Source organism: Gobio gobio (genome assembly GCF_949357685.1).
Source record: "Gobio gobio genome assembly, chromosome: 24".
In the NCBI taxonomy this organism is placed as follows: domain Eukaryota; kingdom Metazoa; phylum Chordata; class Actinopteri; order Cypriniformes; family Gobionidae; genus Gobio; species Gobio gobio.
Window position 1 is genome coordinate 6374930 of NC_137120.1, and position 20560 is coordinate 6395489.

General features: G+C 37.5%; 1 protein-coding gene across 1 annotated transcript; it reads right to left on the bottom strand.

Moving 5' to 3' along the window:
* Window positions 1-216: 216 nt before the first annotated feature.
* Window positions 217-20216, bottom strand: mcm2 (minichromosome maintenance complex component 2). The gene is made up of 16 exons (XM_079807834.1): window positions 20177-20216; window positions 19115-19299; window positions 15713-15885; window positions 14051-14323; window positions 13756-13975; window positions 13468-13675; window positions 11144-11278; window positions 9291-9482; window positions 9120-9213; window positions 8766-9016; window positions 5208-5334; window positions 4905-5017; window positions 4583-4825; window positions 1806-1988; window positions 1536-1691; window positions 217-614 (listed from the first exon to the last, which is right to left on the bottom strand). Exons 1-16 carry the CDS (start codon window positions 20180-20182, stop codon window positions 504-506), a joined length of 2670 nt encoding a protein of 889 aa, XP_079663960.1. The 5' UTR covers window positions 20183-20216; the 3' UTR covers window positions 217-503.
* Window positions 20217-20560: the final 344 nt, after the last annotated feature.

A 20560-nucleotide genomic window follows, 5' to 3' on the forward strand; every position in this document is an offset into this window, starting at 1 on the left:
TCGCAATTGTGAGTCCCAAGTCTGAATTGCAAGAAATTAACTGAAATATGGGAAGTCGCAGTTACCTTTTTCATACAAACAAAACCATTGTAGTTTGGTAAAGTGTACTTCAAAAATGTAAAAAATAAAAACACCAGTTATACTAGCGCGTTTTTGTTTTTCTACATTTCCTGTAGCAAGCAGAGAGAATATAGTAGCGCAATAATAAAACGGTCCATACATACACAGCTCAAGTTTATTGTTCAAAGCAAACAGTACAAAAGTTTTTTTCTTCCATTTTTACAACATTCAAATCATTTTGACACCAGGGAAAATTCAAGATGTCACATGCAGCCAATAAGACCACATGAGCCCAGCGGATCACTACAACCGTAATGACTACGGTAACAAGTTCATAAATGGACCAAAAACAGTATTCAATCCATGTAACGGCTGGTCCAATAACCACATGACGGAATTATATACAAGTCCGAACTCCTTGCGAACAAATCCAGGACGACTGCCTAGAACTGCTGAACGATGAGCTTTTTCTTGGCGTCGTGGGAGAATTTGTTGGAGCGAAACAGGTCGCTGTCGTAAAACGCAGACAGGTTGTGGATGTTAATCTGTCGGGCCTGAAGACAACAAAAAAAAAAGACTGCGTTACAATCAAATTCATGAATGACACATGTAACATGTTTGTAATTCAGTACTTAACCCCTTAACTGTCACCCCCCTTTTTGAGAATATTCATGAAAATGCACCATCTAAACTTAAAGGGCTGTAATTGCTTTGGAATATAGACCCAAGTTTGTTCTTATTTTAAAGATTAAAATGGCTGATTATTGCTGAAGTGAAAGCATTTCAAAATATGAAAGTATGAAAAAGTTATGGAAGTTTAAATTTACTGTAAATGAAAATTACTGTAATAAATATTTTTATTTGATAGAAAATATATATTTTACAAAAAAAAAATTACTATAAAATTACTATAAAAATCAATGCCATATGTCTAACCAAGTTGTGTTCCAAATTTGAAGTTGATATCACAAAAATTAAAGTTCCCATGAGATTTTGTCCAAAAATAGCCACTGGGTATCATCCACATTACATTGATTGTTTTTTTGATGTAGTTTCCTGTAAATTTTTGTCCAAATATCACTTCCATCACAAAACAGTCACCAAATATGGAACCTTGAGACTCAGACCTTTCCGACGATAGGCGTTTTGTCAAGATTAGAAAAGATTTTGATTATAACGTAGTTCAAATACATTTTGTAATACGAAACATGACGCCGCCCACTAGGGGAGGAGCCCGCTCGAAGAATTTACAGTATCGTTTCCATAGTAACGCAATGTTTGATTTCAAAACGGTTTTCACAGGATGAATTTTGAGTTTGTAAGCTTTCAAATGATACCTAATTTATGATAATTACTAAAATATATGATACGAAAAAAAGGCGGAGAAAAAAAAAAAGAGCACCAGGCGTCCCGCTGGTGGGACGGTGACAGTTTTAAGGCAACTTTTTAAAAATGTAAACGCATCTGTTATTTACCTTGTCCACCAGGTCCTTCTCTGCGATCTCGATGTTGTCCTGTTGGGCTCCGTAACGGTTGCGCTGATATGCGACCTGCTCAGAAATCAGCTGCTTCAAGATGAAGAGCAGCAGCTCGTTGTTGTCTCGCCGGAAGGCCAGATACCGTGCGAATGTCTGTGGAAATGCGATAAATGCGACTTCGGTTATCAACTCAACTAGACAGAATTTTCGGAAAGGCAAGACTTGGTTACCACTAGTGGAAAACTGATCCCGGCTCAGCGAGCTCACCTTCCGCATGCTCCTCATCACACTGAACTTCTGTGTGTCAATGAAGCTTTCCAGCATGACACGGATGGCCATGTTCACGTCGTCCTCCAGCACGTAGTCCCGCAGGTGCATGCGGGCGTGTGCCTCGGCCATGCGGATCATGGACTCTATGTGACGCACGGTGATCGGGATGCTTCCCGTAGCCTGCGGAACAACATACATTATTAAACTGAGGAGTACAGATCTGCACAGGACGCATTTTCTGTGCAGATTTTGGGGAAAGCGTGAAGAATAGATTCAAACGATTGGCTGCGAATTGTTAAATTTTTAGTTTTTTTGAGTTGGAGTTTAATTTTGAGACAAAAAAATTATACATTTGAAAATACAGTGTGCACTGTGAATGGAGGCATTTTAAAATGACGCAAAATTTCCAATAATAAAAAAAAGTGATTGCGATTTATTTTTATTTTTTTAACCGTGTTTGCTCTGCTTTTGCTTTCAGGGCTGCACAATTTGGACAACATTTTGTGATTATATATCAATATGGCTATAAAATAAGGCAGAGGCTATTTACACTAACTCCGCCCACTGACGTCTGGTTGGGTCAGACAAAATTACAGGGGACACTGGATTGTCAAAAGTAGCTAGTGTAGGGGTAAGACGCGTCGCGGAGTTTTGATGCAAATCAAGTTCGAATCTGCCTTTTGCCAAACTCGCTCTACTCCCTTTTCCCATCACATATCAGATCAGAAAGGCATTTATTTTCAATCAAAATGAAGAAAATATTAAAAAAGTGGAAATAAAGTGTCTAACGTGCATTTAATAATAAAGTAAATCGGTTAGGGTTAGGTGTAGGGAGAGCTTTATTGTACCAATAAGAAGGCATCCATTTAATACTTTTAATAAATATAAAAATTTACATTATGTTATTATTGTATACCGTTTAATGTACAACAACACTGGTGCGCAAATAGTATCTGCCACTATGCGTCTAAATAGTGTCTAACTACATTTTACACTTATTGTAAAAATCTCAACGAATCAAGGGAAATCCCACACACTATATACACTTATTGCAAAGAAAATATATGCTAATTTCACTTACTGTAAATAATCTATTGCTATTTTCATAGTGCAAATATCCACTGCCATAAAAATATATATATATATATATAGGGCTGTCAAAAGATTTATAGCGATTAATCGCATCCAATATAAAAGTTTGTGTTTACATAATATATGTGTGTGTACTCTGTATAATAATAAAAATAATAATAATAATATTATTTATTTATTTATATATATATATATATATATATATATATATATATATATATATATATATATATATATATATATATATATATATATATATATATATATATATATATATATATATATATATATACACATATACATACACACACATTCATGTATATATTTAAGAAATATTTGCATACTGTATTTATAAAATTTATATTGTATATAAATATTTTATATATAAATGTAATACATTTTTCTTAAATATATACATGCTTGTGTCTGTATATAATACACATATATATATATATATATATATAAATAATTATTATACAGAGTATACGCACATTATGTAAACACCAACTTAAATCACAATATTTCACTATAAAATAAACTCACAAGTTGCTCACGTTTAAGAACAGTGCTGCGATTCACTTAGAAACATGCAGCGCGTACATTTATATAATTCAAATCGCAAGCCATATCACAATTGTGGTTCTATTTTTCGATTATTTACGCCACCCTATCAAAACATCTTAAAATAGGCCCCGTCCCCACGGTGACACGTTTATCTGTATACGTAAAAATGTTGCATCGTATCAGTGCTGCAGAGTTGTGGGAGCCTGAAATGGCTACTGTTTGAAACCGGGTCACACACCCTTGCGTTTTCGTGTGTACAGCCAATCCGTACATTTTGTTAAACAGTGATGTCATTACACCACGTCCCGCACGGCAAAGACTAGAAGGGACACAGCTACGGCCACTGGGCATGCGCACATCAATATTGCGGCATTTAATTACTGTATTTGCATTATTGTAAGGGTAGGTTTAGGGTTGGGCTAGGTGTAGGCGTTAAAGGAACACTCCACTATTTTTGAAAATATACGCTCATTTTCCCATCTCCCCTAGAGTTGAACAGTTGAGTTGTACCATTTTCGATTCAGCCGATCTCCGGGTCTGGCGGTTGCACTTTTAGCATAGCTTGGCACGATGTAACTACAGAAGAGTCAAGTTTTAAACGGGAAAAATGTAGAAACTCTTTGGTCATTTTTGAGCGAGATGCTAACGGTCTAATCAGATTTAATGATCTATGCTAAGCTATGCTAAAAGTGCTACCACCAGACCCGGAGATCGGCTGAATGGATTCGAAAACGGTAAAACTCAACTGTTTAACTCTGGGGGAGACGGAAAATTAGCCTATTTTTTTTTTTAAAGTGCCGTGTTCCATTTAATAAAACACAATCTGGTAAGCAGCAAATTTATTTATTGTTATTTTATCGTGAGATTTTCATCTCACTCCCGACCTTTGCAGTACCCCTTCTAGCCACAACTCTTTTTTTCTGTTTTTAGTGTATTTCTGTGGCAGAATTACAGCGCCACACACTGGCCTGGCATGTGTACTACATCGTTTTGAGTCGGTTTCAGTGGTTTCGTGTGTACGCAGATATTTCTTGAGACAAGGGAAAAAAAGATTGGATAGGGAAAGCTCTGGCTTCATGTGGATGTGGCCATAGTCTCCAACCTCAAGAGCAACTCACCATAGACTCTTTTCGAAGGTCGCTGTAAATTCGGGCCACCTTGTCCTGGTCCATCTGATTGAGTTTCGGCCGCACGCGCTCTTTCGCGTATATGATGTACTTCCTGAGCAGGTCCTGAGGGATGGGCGGAGCATCGGTGGTGTTGGGCAGCACCACTTCCTCTAGACCAGCCACGCCCCCTTCTTTGTTGCTTGGGTGATGTTTGATGTGGCTGCCCACCACAAAACGAGCCAGCATCTCATCCTAAACACAGAGAATTATGGGTAATTCTGGAAAAGTTTGAGCGAGTGTTTGTCGTCGCTTCGGACGTCAACGGACTCACCTGCACCGGGTCGATGGTGTCCCTCACGACGCACAGAACGTCGAATCGAGAAATGATGGGCTCCGTCAGGTCCACGTTATCAGAGAACGTGAGGGACGGGTCGTAGCGGCCACCTTTTCAAAGAAAGAAAAGATTCATAAGAAAAATGAATACTCCGCTGCCACGTTTAGCCCAGCAGGAAGTCATTTAGAACCTGCCTGCGCTAGATTAACATGCAACTCTAAAGAGCCGATGGCAAAATTGAAGTTATGACCCTCATTTAGACTTTCATGAAACAGTTCCATCACAAGTCCCAGAACGCACCGATAGGATTGGAGGCGGCGATGATGGTGCAGCGAGCCTGCAGCGATGTGACGATCCCAGCTTTAGAAATGGAGATGCTCTGCTGCTCCATGGCCTCATGGATGCTGGTCCTGTCCTGATCGTTCATCTAAAGAGCACACTTACAAGTTCACTTGGGGATTCAACAACAAACGTTGTAATACGGCAGTGTTCATTTTGAAAGCAAATTTTGATTCAGTTTTAGTCATAGTCTTTTGACTAAAATGCCATTTCGTTTTACATATTTTAGTCACCTGAATTGTTTTTAGTTTTAGTCTAGTTTTAGTCTCCTAAAATCTAATGAGTTTAGTTCAATTGTAATATATTAAGCATTTAAGCTCCATTTAATTTTGACATTTAGTTTTTGACATTAAAAATACACGAAAGGGCTCAATTCACTTTTTTGTTTGTTTTTTTAAAAACACCTATATAGTTTTTTATAACTTTGTATTTCTTTTAGTTAGTAGGCCATATCAGGTAAAGCTAAAGCTTCAAATAAGTTTATTTATTTATTTTTAATTTCAGTTAACATTTATTTAATTTCAAGAATTTTTTTTTTTTATGGTTTTAGTTAACTATTATAACCCTGATAGATCAGAGAGCGCGCCCCTCCTCCGGCGCACACACTCTCACCGCCTTCAAACTGTCTTGCTCTCCCTCTCTCGTGCATATTAACCAAGATCAATTGAGAATTGACACGATGGAAAAAGGTCGGAAGACCGAAATTTCACGTGGAGCATTGGGAGATTTTTTCCTGAATTACCGCCTGGTGTTGCTCTACAAGAGATTAAGTTAAGTGCACCTAAGCATTAAACGACTAGGTTGTAAATAGTTTTAAAATAAAGTATAGTACAGTCAGTGTGCACTTTATTATGCTGCTTGATTGTTGCTACTGTGTGCATAGTGTAATTATTTTATTTATGCTTAAATATTTATTTTCACCACTGAACTTTTTTTTTTTCTTGTTCTACCTCACCTGTTTTTAATATTATATACATATACTAAATATACATTTTTTAGTTCAATAAATGTTCCTTTTTTTAAATTGAGACTTGTTAAATTGTTATCATCAAGATCATTGTGTCATTTTTATGATGTAAATTGAGGGAGCAAAAGCAGTATCGGCTCCAAATATCGGCTCAAGAAAATCGGCAGCCAGTATCGGTCATCGGCTAAGGCTGATGATAAAAAAAAAATAAAAAAAAACGGTATCGGCACTAAAAAAATCCCTAGTTCATATACAATTGCCTGGCATAAATGTGCGCTATTCATTGATTGTGAGCTGCTCTGGAGCGCTGGATTGGGGATGTGTGAGCCTGTAGAAGCGCAACAGCGCCGTGTTTTCCAGCGGTTAGATCAGCAACTCAAATGTGCGCATCTGTTACACAAGACATCAGTTCTGACTGGATCTCTTCCCTAATCGTCCCTCCCTAACATTTTTGTCTCGTTTTTATTTGTTGACGAAAATGACAGCAAGTTTTCATCATCGTTTTAGTCATCCAACACTAGTTTTTATTTAGTTATCGTCTCGTTTTCGTCGGTGAAAAGTTTGTTGACGAATAATTTCGTCATCGTTTTAGTCATCCAACACTAGTTTTTATTTAGTTATCGTCTCGTTTTCGTCGGTGAAAAAAGTTTGTTGACGAATAATTTCGTCATCGTTTTAGTCATCCAACACTAGTTTTTATTTAGTTATAGTCTCGTTTTCGTCGGTGAAAAAAGTTTGTTGACGAATAATTTCGTCATCGTTTTAGTCATCCAACACTAGTTTTTATTTAGTTAGTCTCGTTTTCGTCAGTGAAAAGTTTGTTGACAAATAATTTCGTCATCGTTTTAGTCATCCAACACTAGTTTTTATTTAGTTATCGTCTCGTTTTCGTCTGTGAAAAGTTTGTTGACGAATAATTTCGTCATCGTTTTAGTCATCCAACACTAGTTTTTATTTAGTTATCGTCTCGTTTTCGTCAGTGAAAAAAGTTTGTTGACGAATAATTTCGTCATCGTTTTAGTCATCCAACACTAGTTTTTATTTAGTTATAGTCTCGTTTTCGTCGGTGAAAAGTTTGTTGACGAATAATTTCGTCATCGTTTTAGTCATCCAACACTAGTTTTTATTTAGTTATCGTCTCGTTTTCGTCGGTGAAAAAAGTTCGTTGACGAATAATTTCGTCATCGTTTTAGTCATCCAACACTAGTTTTTATTTAGTTATCGTCTCGTTTTCGTCGGTGAAAAAAGTTTGTTGACGAATAATTTCGTCATCGTTTTAGTCATCCAACACTAGTTTTTATTTAGTTATCGTCTCGTTTTCGTCGGTGAAAAGTTTGTTGACGAATAATTTCGTCATCGTTTTAGTCATCCAACACTAGTTTTTATTTAGTTATCGTCTCGTTTTCGTCGGTGAAAAAAGTTTGTTGACGAATAATTTGGTCATCGTTTCAGTCATCCAACACTAGTTTTTATTTAGTTATCGTCTCGTTTTCGTCGGTGAAAAAAGTTTTTTGACGAATAATTTGGTCATCGTTTCAGTCATCCAACACTAGTTTTTATTTAGTTATCGTCTCGTTTTCGTCAGTGAAAAGTTTGTTGACGAATAATTTCGTCATCGTTTTAGTCATCCAACACTAGTTTTTATTTAGTTATCGTCTCGTTTTCGTCAGTGAAAAGTTTGTTGACGAATAATTTCGTCATCGTTTTAGTCATCCAACACTAGTTTTTATTTAGTTATCGTCTCGTTTTCGTCTGTGAAAAGTTTGTTGACGAATAATTTCGTCATCGTTTTAGTCATCCAACACTAGTTTTTATTTAGTTATCGTCTCGTTTTCGTCAGTGAAAAAAGTTTGTTGACGAATAATTTCGTCATCGTTTTAGTCATCCAACACTAGTTTTTATTTAGTTATAGTCTCGTTTTCGTCGGTGAAAAGTTTGTTGACGAATAATTTCGTCATCGTTTTAGTCATCCAACACTAGTTTTTATTTAGTTATCGTCTCGTTTTCGTCGGTGAAAAAAGTTTGTTGACGAATAATTTCGTCATCGTTTTAGTCATCCAACACTAGTTTTTATTTAGTTATCGTCTCGTTTTCGTCGGTGAAAAAAGTTCGTTGACGAATAATTTCGTCATCGTTTTAGTCATCCAACACTAGTTTTTATTTAGTTATCGTCTCGTTTTCGTCGGTGAAAAAAGTTTGTTGACGAATAATTTGGTCATCGTTTCAGTCATCCAACACTAGTTTTTATTTAGTTATCGTCTCGTTTTCGTCGGTGAAAAAAGTTTTTTGACGAATAATTTGGTCATCGTTTCAGTCATCCAACACTAGCTTTTATTTAGTTATCGTCTCGTTTTCGTCTGTGAAAAAAGTTTGTTGACGAATAATTTCGTCATCATTTCAGTCATCCAACACTAGTTTTTATTTAGTTATTGTCTCGTTTTCGTTGGTGAAAAAAGGTCGTTGACGAAATTAACACTAATATGGACTCAAAAATTGGTGGAACAGTGCATCAAAAACCTCTTTTCCCGACTCAAACTTCAACGTTATCGCACCTTATCAAACTCGTCAATGAGACAGACTCCTCGGTCGGCCAACACCAGGGCTCCCGCCTCCAGCGTCCACTCCCGAGTCACGGGATGGCGTTGCACGTAAGCCGTCAGACCCACGGCGGAAGCTCCCTGTCCGGTAGTGAAAACCGCCCGGCTCGCAATCTTCTCGACGTACTTCAGGAACTGGGACTTGGCTGTGCCTGGATCTCCACACAGGAGGACGTTAATATCGCCACGCACCTTGTGCTTCCCGCCTGTCGAGAGACAAATGTATCACTTATACGAAGCCAGTTTTCATCCGATAGAAAATATAGCACCGCACATGTAAATGCAAGTTAACAGTTGTGCATGAGATACCTGGATTCTTGGCTTCTCCGCCAAACAGAGCAAGCGCCAGCCCGCGTTTAATGTCCTCGTGCCCATAGATGGAAGGACCAATACTTGCGAAAATCTGTACGAGGAAAATTAAACTTAGTCTGGAGAAACTTTAAGGCGAAATCTCAAAACTGATGTGTGGCCATCACGCACCCGTTCTCCGATGCGCTCGTCTTTGGACAGAGCCATGATGGCTTTGATGTCTTCATCGGTGAGCGCCGCCACGGCCACGCCCTCATCCTTACGAGCGATGTGATTGGCCATAATTACGGTGGCGAAGACGGGAAAGCCGTTAGCCATGTTGAGAGAGCCGTCGTAGTTGTTGTGGTAGATTCCTGTGAGCTCCTGCGGAAATAATACAGTTTGGGAGGGAATATTTTATTTCAAAATATACGCTCAAGTATCATTTACAATTTTATATATATTGAAAAACATATACATACACATTTAAAGGGGCATGTTTTACTTGAACATTATTTGATATAGCTACAGTGATATAAATATCATAAAAAGTTGTCATTATTATAATAGATTTATGTGAACGCCGGCAAAATAATGAATTTTTGGAGGGTATATTTTATTTAAAAATACACTGAAGTATTATGTGAAATGTTAATAATGTTATGATGAAAAATGACAAATACACATTCAGAGGTGCATTTTACTTTAATATTAATTGATATAACTACAGTAATATAATAAATTAAATTAAATTAAAATTAGGACTAAATTAAAATATTTGGACGCATATTTTATTTACATAGTTATTTGAATATTGTTGAATATTGTGCTGTTTTAATATAATTTATAGTCTTTTATTTCAATTTTAAGACCCAAATCAAGTTGTTAAATGTCTCAAAAGGTTGAATATTGTGCAGTTTTTATATAATTTATAGTCTTTTATTTATATTTTAATACAAATCGAGTTGTTAAATGTCTGAAAATGTTGAATATTGTGGTTTTAATATTTATAGCCTTTTATTTATATTTTAAGACCCAATTCAAGTTGCTAAAGATCTGAAAAGGTTGAATAGTGCAGTTTTAATATTTATAGCCTTTAATGTATATTTTAAGACCCAAATCAAGTTGTTAAATGTCTCAAAAGGTTGAATATTGTGCAGTTTTAATATAATTTATTATATTTAATTTATATTTTAATACAAATTAAGTTTTTAAATGTCTGCAAAGGTTGAATAGTGCAGTTTAAATATAATTTATAGTCTTTTTATATTTTAAATACAAATCAAGTTGCTAAATGTCTGAAAAGGTTGAATATTGTTGAATAGTGCAGTTTTACTATAATTTATTATATTTAATTTATATTTAAATACAAATCAAGTTGCTAAATGTCTCAAAAGGTTGAATATTGTTCAATATTTTGAAGTTTTAATATTTATAGCCTTTTATTTATATTTTAATAAAAATCGAGTTGTTAAATGTCTGAAAATGTTGAATATTGTTCAATATTGTGCAGTTTTAATATTTATAGCCTTTTATTTATATTTTAAGACCCAAATCAAGTTGTTAAATGTCTCAAGGTTGAATATTGTGCAGTTTTAATATAATTTAGTCTTTTATTTATATTTTAATACAAATCGAGTTGTTAAATGTTTCAAAATGTGGAATATTGTGCAATTTTAATATTTATAGCCTTTTATTTATATTTTAAGACCCAAATCAAGTTGTTAAATGTCTCAAAAGGTAAAATATTGTTCAATATTGTGCAGTTTTAGATATAAAATCAATTTGCTAAATGTCTGAAAGGGTTTTAAAGTCCAAATTTAACAGCAAACTTCACTCAAAGCTTGATCTTATGCCACAAATCTGTCATCTTTAGTGGCAATGAAGAACTGTAGGAGTTCAGCTGGTTCATTAAAGAGGATTTATGAAATATTGCAGTCATCAGGGCTGGTTCATTAAAGAGGATTTATGAAATATTGCAGTCATCAGGGCTGGTTCATTAAAGAGGATTTATGAAATATTGCAGTCATCAGGGTCTGACTCACAATCTCGTCTCCAGGTTTGCAGGTGTCCACTAAATCTGCCAGCAGGATGGCGTCTTTGGAGCGAGGCAGGCGTCCCGCCGCGACTTTCCCAGGACTCTCCTGAATGGTGATTCGCTGGTAGTTCTGATACACGGTCTGTTTAAGGCAAGAGCGTTAATTACCATCAGAAGGAAAAAGAAACAGCTGCAGGATGCTGCTATGGCAACAACTGGCAAAATGATGATTACTGCTGCTCTTAACACATTTACATAAAGAGAGAAGCAAAGCAAAGCAGATTTCATTTCTAATATAGAATAGCTTCTTATAGAATACACAAAACTAAAGCGATACATAAAATAGAAAGTTGATTAATAACCAAACTCGAAATTTGGATCAGGTGAAATAAATATGGATGATGTTTGTCACTAAATAACTAAAGTAACAAATGTTAATTCTGACATTTTCATGAAAATGAATCGCATTCACCCAGTTACTGTTAAACAATTGTCATTAATTTGAATAAAAAGATATATATTAATATATAATTAAGAAATATTTGCTTGTATATCCTGTATACATTTATATATATATATTAGGGCTGGGCAAATTAACGCGTTAACGCGGGCGATTAATTTTTTATCTTAACGCATTAAAAATATTTAACGCAAATAACGCAGCATCCGTTTTTATATCCATTTTTGCTTAGCGTTACATGATCATCACGCTCCTATTCATGTAAATGCTTCCAAGCGGGACAAGACACAAGAGAACGCGCTGTATGCCAATGTCCTGTGTGTGTGTGTGTGTGTGTGTGTGTGTGTGTGTGGATGCGTCTCATGTCAGCTAATCAAGCTAATCAGCTAGTCACACTCACACACTCGACGCAAAGATAGACTCGCGTCAGTTTCCTGCTCACATCGAGTTCTCTTTTGCTCTTGAACAAACAATAACACAGAGGATTTTGAGTATTCTCATATTAGGAGTCTTAAATTAGTTAAATAACGTCTTAGATTAACTTAAAGAGTTGTGAGATAATGAGATGCGCGGGACAGCGCGTGAGATCCGCGGCTGTTCTTAAAGTGACAGGAGCACTGATGATGATGTCATTAATGTTCATCAAAGAACAACAGGAACAGAGACAATTGTAGCTTTAATAATGATTCATCTATATTTAATTTATTATTTATGCAGGTAAGAAAGGTGTTTGATAACTATTACATTTCTGTACATGTATAAAAGGGAAGGCCATGGGTAAATATAACATTTATAATTTTGGGTTTATGTAAAGATTGTTTTAAGTTCACTTAAATTAAAAGTAGTTTTTTTAAAGCCTAATAAATGTTGAAATTGGGAGCTTTCAGTTATACTGTAATGTAACGTCATTAATGTTTCATAGACACTTTAGTATCAGTGATACTGGCCTTCATTCATAAAAATATGACAATACAACACATATTTAAAATATGCTGTCTTTAAATTGTTTATACATTAATTTGAAGAGTAACTGAAATTACAATATCAAAATATTAAAAACTTAAAATATTAAAAACTTGCGATTAATTACAGAAAAAATGTGATTAATTAGTTTTTTTTTTAATCGATGCCCAGCACTAATATATATATATATATATATATATATATATATATAAATGCATGTGTAATTATATGTACACATAATTATACACAGTACACACACCTAGATTATGTAAACAAGCTTTTATTTTGGATGCGATTAATCGATTTGACAGCACTAAATATATAGTAAAAAAATATTATATATATATATAATTATATATATATATAACAGGGCTCCAGACTGACGCATTTGCGACCAAAAATATTAATTTGCGAGTTATATTTTTGCCATTGGCGATGTTATTAATAATTGCATGTTTTTTTACCTGCATGTTCTGTGATGAGTAGCCCATCACATCTTTTGTTGTGTTGACGTAATAAAACGAGAGAACTACAGAAATGGCGGTATCGCCACATTTTTATCATTTCAGTACCGACTAGGTACCGAAGTACCGGTACTTGTGACATCCATAGTGCCATTAAAATAAAGCAAAAAATAAATATATTAATGCTCTTAAAGGTGAAATATGACCTAGATATTTTTGTTTCGTGACATTCACCCAATACATCTCTTCAGGCGATGAGACACGGGGTGTCTTTTTGAGCAATGTCGCCGAGCGACTTTCCTATCTGGATACTTTAGATCGGTCGTGGGCCCTGTCTCTCACCTGGATGCCCGTTGACGGCGACATTGCTCAAAATGTTGCCCCGTGTATCATCACCTTTTGTCTCTATGGGAATTTTGTCAGAGAACCATCCTCCTCACGCACCTGCTCCATGTTTATATCGAACGGGCCGAGCGACTGACACTCCGGACAGGAGCCCGGCTTGACCTCCTGGTTCTGGGACTGGAAGAACGGACCCAAGATGAAGTTACACTTGTTACAGTTGTATTTCACCATACCGAGCTGCGGCAGGACTCCAGTGCAGCAGGTCACGACCCCACTAGTGCGGATCAACTGGTTCAGATGAAGCTGCCTGGAAAAATGACAGACGCTGTATAAAAAAATGTCTGAAAGTAAGTGTACTACGACCATAAATGGAGTTTTTCTTCGTACCTGAGCGATCGGAGCTCTTCCACCAGCGGCAGGTTGCCGATGCGGGCGTGGATTTCATGTGCGATTCGGTCGTATTTGGGGTACATGGCCAGCACTACCTCTTTCGCGGCTTCATCGAAGATCTTCAGCATCTCCGCGGGAGCCTCCGGCAGGAAGTACGCCAGCACGTGCTCCCTGGACGCCAGCTCCTCATAGTTCACCAGCAAACTCTCCTTGTTTTCTATGAAGAGATCGCAAAGGATCAAACGTCTGGATTATACAACAGGGTTTCCCCAGATGACCGTCCACCACCCACCTTTGCACATGTCGCTGATGCGCTCTTTGAAGACGTTGTGTCCGTGCTCGTCCACATGCGTGCGCAGGAAGTTCTTGAAGCGGTGGTAGATCTCCAGTCGCGGGGCGGCCATGGAGACCCACTCTCTGACCGTGTGGCCCTTCATGTCCTCCAGGTTCTCAATGCTTTCGATCATCTCTTCATCCTCGCCGTCCAACGCCACGCCATCGGCTGCCCTCTCCGCAAGAGCCCGCTGCCTCTTCGTGGGCCGTTTGTCATCCTCATCTTCACTGTCTGTACATAACAATCAACTACAGTTATGGTACGTTCACACCGGACGCGATTCGCGCAAGTGATTTACATGTTAAGTCAATGCAGAGACGCGAAATGGCATTCTGCGGCACGATTCGCACGAATTGAGCGTTTTTAAAGCGCGATTCGCTAATTGAGCGATTTGAAAGCGCGATTCGCGAATTGAGCGCTTTGAAAGCGCGATTCGCAAATTGAGCGCTTTGAAAGCGCGATTCGCGAATTGAGCGCTTTGAAAGCGCGATTCGCGAATTGAGCGTTTTGAAAGCGCGATTCGCGAATTGAGCGTTTTGTAAGCGCGATTCGCGAATTGAGCGTTTTGAAAGCACGATTCGCGAATTGAGCGTTTTGAAAGCGCGAATTGAGCATTTTTTTGAAAGCGTGAGTCGCGAATTGAGCGTTTTGAAAGCGTGATTCGCGAATTGAGTGTTTTGAAAGCGTGATTCGCGCGAATCGCTCAAGTTGAAAAATCTGAACTTTGGCGGATATTCGCGCCGCGTTAACCAATCAGGAGCTTGCTCTAGTAGTGACAACAATGAGGAGAAATCTGTATATTAATATCTGGTTCAGACAATATGATTATCACTGTGATAACATTAAATGACATGAAACACAACCCAGTCTCTTTTTGTTAAATGCAAGATTATGTTTGATCAATAATACAAAAGTATAAGTAAAAGGTATAATAAGCTACACATGAAATAAAGCAAACAATTCAGTCAAACATTCAAAGTCAGTGCTAGTCGGCTACAACTGTAACGTAAAGTTATAGCCTAAAAATAAAAAAGTAGCGAAACTTCACTTTGCCCTCAGCCTAAACGATTTGCCAGGGAACAAATTATAGATCCATGAGACCAAAGATCGGCTGTTACATCTACACAAGACGAATTGTAGCTCGAGACACCACAGAGACATCAGAGCCAGCGGCAGAGGCTGAAGGACTGGCCGAGGAAAGGCTGCTCTCGCTGGGGTAAATGAGCGCTGAGGCGAATTCGCGTCTGTTGTGAAGTGAATGTCATGCGCGAACGAAGCGAATTTCACGCACTAATGAAGCGAGTAAACTCAATGTTCAAGCGTCCACCTTCACGCAAATTATTCGCGTCAATCGCGTCCGGTGTGAACGCCACATTAGACTATGGTTTAATGAAATTAAGGACTTTTATTAACTTATGACAGCACAATTTCGCATCAACCCGCTCTGAGAAGCCGAAAACACTGCTCACGTGTAAATGAACAGTGCTGCGCTTCACTCGTGTCGCAATTCGGAAGCCATGCCACAAGTTTGGTTTTATTTCAATTACCAGAGCAGCCATACATGGACTGTTATCTTCAGTAGTTTGCAGTAAAGTTAAGTACTATGACTAAAACGCCCACCGTAGAGGAGTCCGCGTCCGATGCGGCCCATGCCAATGTCCTGTTCTCTGTCCCGCTGTCTCATGGCCGCTTCTGCTTCCGCCCGAGCGCCGGGTGAGAGTTCACTGAGATCTTCATCCTCATCCAGACCCTCCGCTTCATAACGGTCCAGTTCCGGGATGGCGCGGTAGTCTCTGTGGAAATGACTCGTTAGCTATGTTTACACTAATTCATTGAACAGATGCTTTTATTCAAAGCAAACTTTAAACATCAAAGTTGCAAATTTAACAATAAACTGGAGCATCACAGAATATGTTTGTTCAAGAGAACAAAATCATAATTTCCTGGTAAACTGGCAGAAAGTATCAATAATAAAAAGAGAAGTTGCTGCAAGCATTGAAGCCACTGTGGCTCTTTTTTTCCTGTGTAATTAATTACTTACAATTACTCAGCAAAAAATAATTACTAAGAGCTTTTTTGCAGGTTTTATGAAGGTAAATTCAATTAAAGAACATTTAAAGGTGCACTATGTAACATTTTTGCAGTAAAATATCCCAAAACCACTGGGCCAGTGTTATATATTTTGTTCAGTTGAGGACTTACAATATCCCAAATGTTTCCAACTATTTGTAAATCGTGAGAAATTGCTATTTTAACCGAGGAACCGGGACGTGTGAGGGAGTCGCCTGTCGATGACATCATATCTGCATTCCCCTCGGTTTCCGGTTTTATTCTGCAGAAATGCTTTTCTCTCACTGCAGTCTGAACAAGTGTCATAGCAGCCGCCGAGAGAACGCACATGAGTAACGTCATAATTTTCAACACACTCAGATGTATCTAATATGATAAACAGAGCTGCGTTACCTCATACTCATGACCAGAAAAGCGGAAATGGCGTTGGCAACAGTGCCATAATAAAAGTCCCGCTGCTCGCGAGGTGTGTGTATCGTTCATCTTATTAACAATCGCTCCAGCGGTTCCTCAGCTCCACAACACTCGCTCCTGCTCTGCTTCATACTACAGTAACGTTAATAATCTCATCCATGAACATGATTTCTGCCCGAGTCCTATCGATTCTGTCCCACCGGCTGTGAGGTGAAGACCACATCCCAAGATTCTGCGCTCAAACTTGGCATCATCAAACTACGCCTTTGTTTTGAACAGGCGACCTCTAGTGGACGGAAAAGTTACATAGTGCAGCTTTAAGGAATAAATAGCAAATGCAAGTTATTTTCATATTTGCTCTTGTTTTAAACATTAACTTAATTTTGTAGAAAACAAGACTTCATTTCTTCAATTTGCATGTCATTAAGTATATCTTGATTTAAGGATGTTTTGAATTTGTACTGGAAAACAAAAATTCAGAGGAAGAATTTTTTTTTGCAGTGCATGCACTTAAATTTAGGGCCCTATTTTATGGTTTGTGTTTTAATTTTTCTGGACTCTGCTTTAATGGTTAAATTAAATGATCACTTTCATTCATCTTGGAAACAAATGAAGATATTTTTTATGAAATCGGAAATATTTCTGTCCCTCCATTGACAGTCTAAGCAACTACCACTTTGATGCTTTAAAAAGTACATGAAATCCTAAAACTAACGAATCAAGCGGTTTATTCTAATTTTCTGGACTTCGCTTTATATGATGAACGAAAGTCTTAAGGGCTTGGAACGACATTAGGATGAGTGAATAATGACAGAATTTTGATTTTTGTGTGAACTATCCCTTTAAGTGTACTGATTAGGGATGGAACGATTACCGGTTTCATAATAAACCCCGATAAAATGTACTGACGGTTAGTAATATCGTTTAAAAATTAATTATCATTAAAACCGCGTTTGATTATCACGATTTTGAAAACTCGGGGTAAATCCTGTCCAGTCAGCTGCTGTCTTTTGAATGAGAAGAAATGGCAGAAGGCAGTGACAGCACTCTGGGGATTGTTCAGCCTTCTAAAAGGACCAAATCTGAGGTGTGGTCATATTTTGTTCAGATTAGCCAGAGTTTTGCTCAGAGCGCGCTCTCATTCACTGAAAACGTGCGACGTATGCAGGAGATTCACTCATCATACAGTGGTTGACTGTGTTTGTTCTATTTCAGCAGCGAAATAGTTTCGAACAAACACAGCAGAGCCACAGCGCATCTGATATTTTCCCGGGAAGACTGACTTTTCGCGCGAAATGCTCCATGTGACCACAAAGCGCGCGAGAAACACTTATGAATATGAAGCGAGGAAGAGAGTCTGCGCATCTACAGCGCATCTGATATGACTGCCATAAAGTCGGCTTGATGTTCAAGATTCGTGAATTTAGGGACCGTCTCTAAAGTTACATACACTGGTGTACACGTTTCGAACTTCAATAGGATTTGAAGAGAATGACTTCCAGTCATAAAACCAGCTGTGAAGTGTTCATCTAGGTGTCAGGTATGATGCACAGCTTTTGGATTTTTAATATTTAATCAAATAAACTGTCAAATCATTTGAAAACATGGATATGCATTATTTCACTAGGATACTGTTTGGGCTTGTACACAAAATATGCTAGATTTCAATGTGTCATAGCTGATAGAACACTGATAAGAATATTGCTTGAGATTATATTTACACCAAATTATTATTAGTTATGCGTTGTTATTGACGACGGCCATTATAACGAAGGAAATCCCACAGAATAGAATCTAGCTTAAAGTGCTTAGAGCTGCTTGATTTATTTATTATTAGTTGATTTTCAAATATAAAACTTGTTGAAATGTTTTAAGTGTGTGCATCGGTTCTTTTTTAACACTTTCATCTCATTTGAAGAAGATAATTTGGGTCACTATAATCGTGATGTGAAATTTTCATACTGTTTCATCCCTAGTACTGACCTACTTTTTAATTATTCATCCAAAATTTGACAAATCCCATGACATTCTGCATTATACAGTCAAATCTAATTTTATGAATGGATTCTGCGATTCTGTCCACATTTTCTGCATGGCCGAAATCATAGTGCCCTAATTTAATGCCATGATATTGAATTTAAGACTTTCTGATCCAATTTAAGACCTTTGATTTACTGTATCATAGTTTATGCGCATGTCTTCGGATGCAAAGATTCATCTCAGCATCTTCATCCAATGTTTATATCCCAAAATGTGCATTAATATATGTTCTATTTTTTGAATGCCAAATCAGCAGCAAGGCTATCTTCATGACGTCCAACTAGAAAAACAAATATGTTGATAGAAACAGCTATTGATAAAGTGGTCATTTAACTTTTTACACACTGCATCAGCATATTACATTTTAAGCACAATTTGTATTGCCAACCAATGACATTTTATTTTGGGATGAAACATGCCCTGGACATGTTTCCGACAAGTTTCATGAGTTTCCTCCCTATTAATCTGCAAACCATCACAAAGCACATCCTCTCTCACCTCTCCATCCCATCTCCGATCAGCTCCTCTCCGTCTCCGTCCTCCTCATTAGGAAGAACGTCTCCCAGAAGGCCCTCGGACTCATCCTCAAACGGGGGCAGGTCTCTGCCGGGGCTGGAGGTCAGGTCCCCCCGCCGAGAGCCGCGACTGGGGCTGGTGGCCATGTGAAACGACTCTGAGGAATCCTGTTTTGAAGCAAAAACATGTCAATACGTCTCCAAGATGTCTGACGAGCACTTCTGGAAAGCATCTGCTGTGTACAAACAGCCAATACAGGTTTCTAAAAGTCAGTTTTACTGGATCATAAACATCTTAAAGACATTTTCTGTTTGACATCTGACAGGAAACGTCTCATAGATGCATTGCAGATGACCAAACACTAAAAAAAAAATACACCTTCCAGATATAAACACCCACATCAAATGGACAACTCTGTGATGTAAGGATGCTAAAATCCTTCCTCTAGAATTTGATGTCAAAATACTAAATCAGGCTGATGTTATAATACTAAAACTCAATATCTGTAAATCAGCCAACACATATAAACTTGTGCTTTACTATCACACTACTCAAGAACAGTCACTCACTTAAAACCACAACTGTTAAACAAAGAGTCTAGTTTTACCCACGTGGGACCTTTAGACTAGTTTAACCCTTTACAAGACAACAAGATTAAAATATTACATTTAATATTTAACATGTGTCAGTTCAGGAACTTTTCAGGTAAGTTAAGATCAATAAATGTTTAGTTTTTTTTTTTTTGTATTTTGGTCGGCTTTTTAAACATTTAACCTCAACTGTCAATTCATTTAATAACAAAAATATATAAAATTCGAATTAAAATAATGACGTATGGAAACGTAAATGCATATTTGTTGGATAATATACTTTATATCGAATTTATTGTAATATCTAGCTCATTACAATGCACCACCTACACTACTAAATAATGCTTGCACGTGTTACTCATGTTTTCAAACGTCAAACACTTTAAAACACATTTGAACTGTGGTTTAAACGAATTATTAACATATACATAGAAGTTATGCACAAAACACTCACCGCCATCTTCTCACGTCCGTCTTGAACAGCAGCTCGACTGCAGACTGGTTTTTCCCGGGAAGACTGACTTTTCGCGCGAAATGCTCCACGTGACCACAAAGCGCGCGAGAAACGCTATGAATATTAAGCGAGGAAGAGAGTCTGAGGACTGTGATTGGTCCGGTGGCAACTGCGTCACTCCGACCTTAACGGTCATTGGTTCGACGCGTGAAAAGGGACGGACATGTTAGGAAAGTTAGAAAAAAAGCTAGACAAAGCACAGTGACAGTGAGCGTGCACATTTAGCTTCAAAATAAGCATTCGGATCAACAGTCAGGGGACCTATAAGAGCCTCTGTGGTTCTTTAGTCCACAGTTTATGTTTATAATAGTAATTCTAGATTTT

Bases quoted from the DNA above. Each gene is read 5' to 3' on its own strand.
- mcm2 (XM_079807834.1), bottom strand. The intron at 13,976-14,050 runs GTGGGTGGTGGA...ATCTCTTCATAG, and splicing joins CATCAGCGACATGTGCAAAG to AAAACAAGGAGAGTTTGCTG. The intron at 5,018-5,207 runs GTGCGTTCTGGG...TTCTTTGAAAAG, and splicing joins CGCCGCCTCCAATCCTATCG to GTGGCCGCTACGACCCGTCC.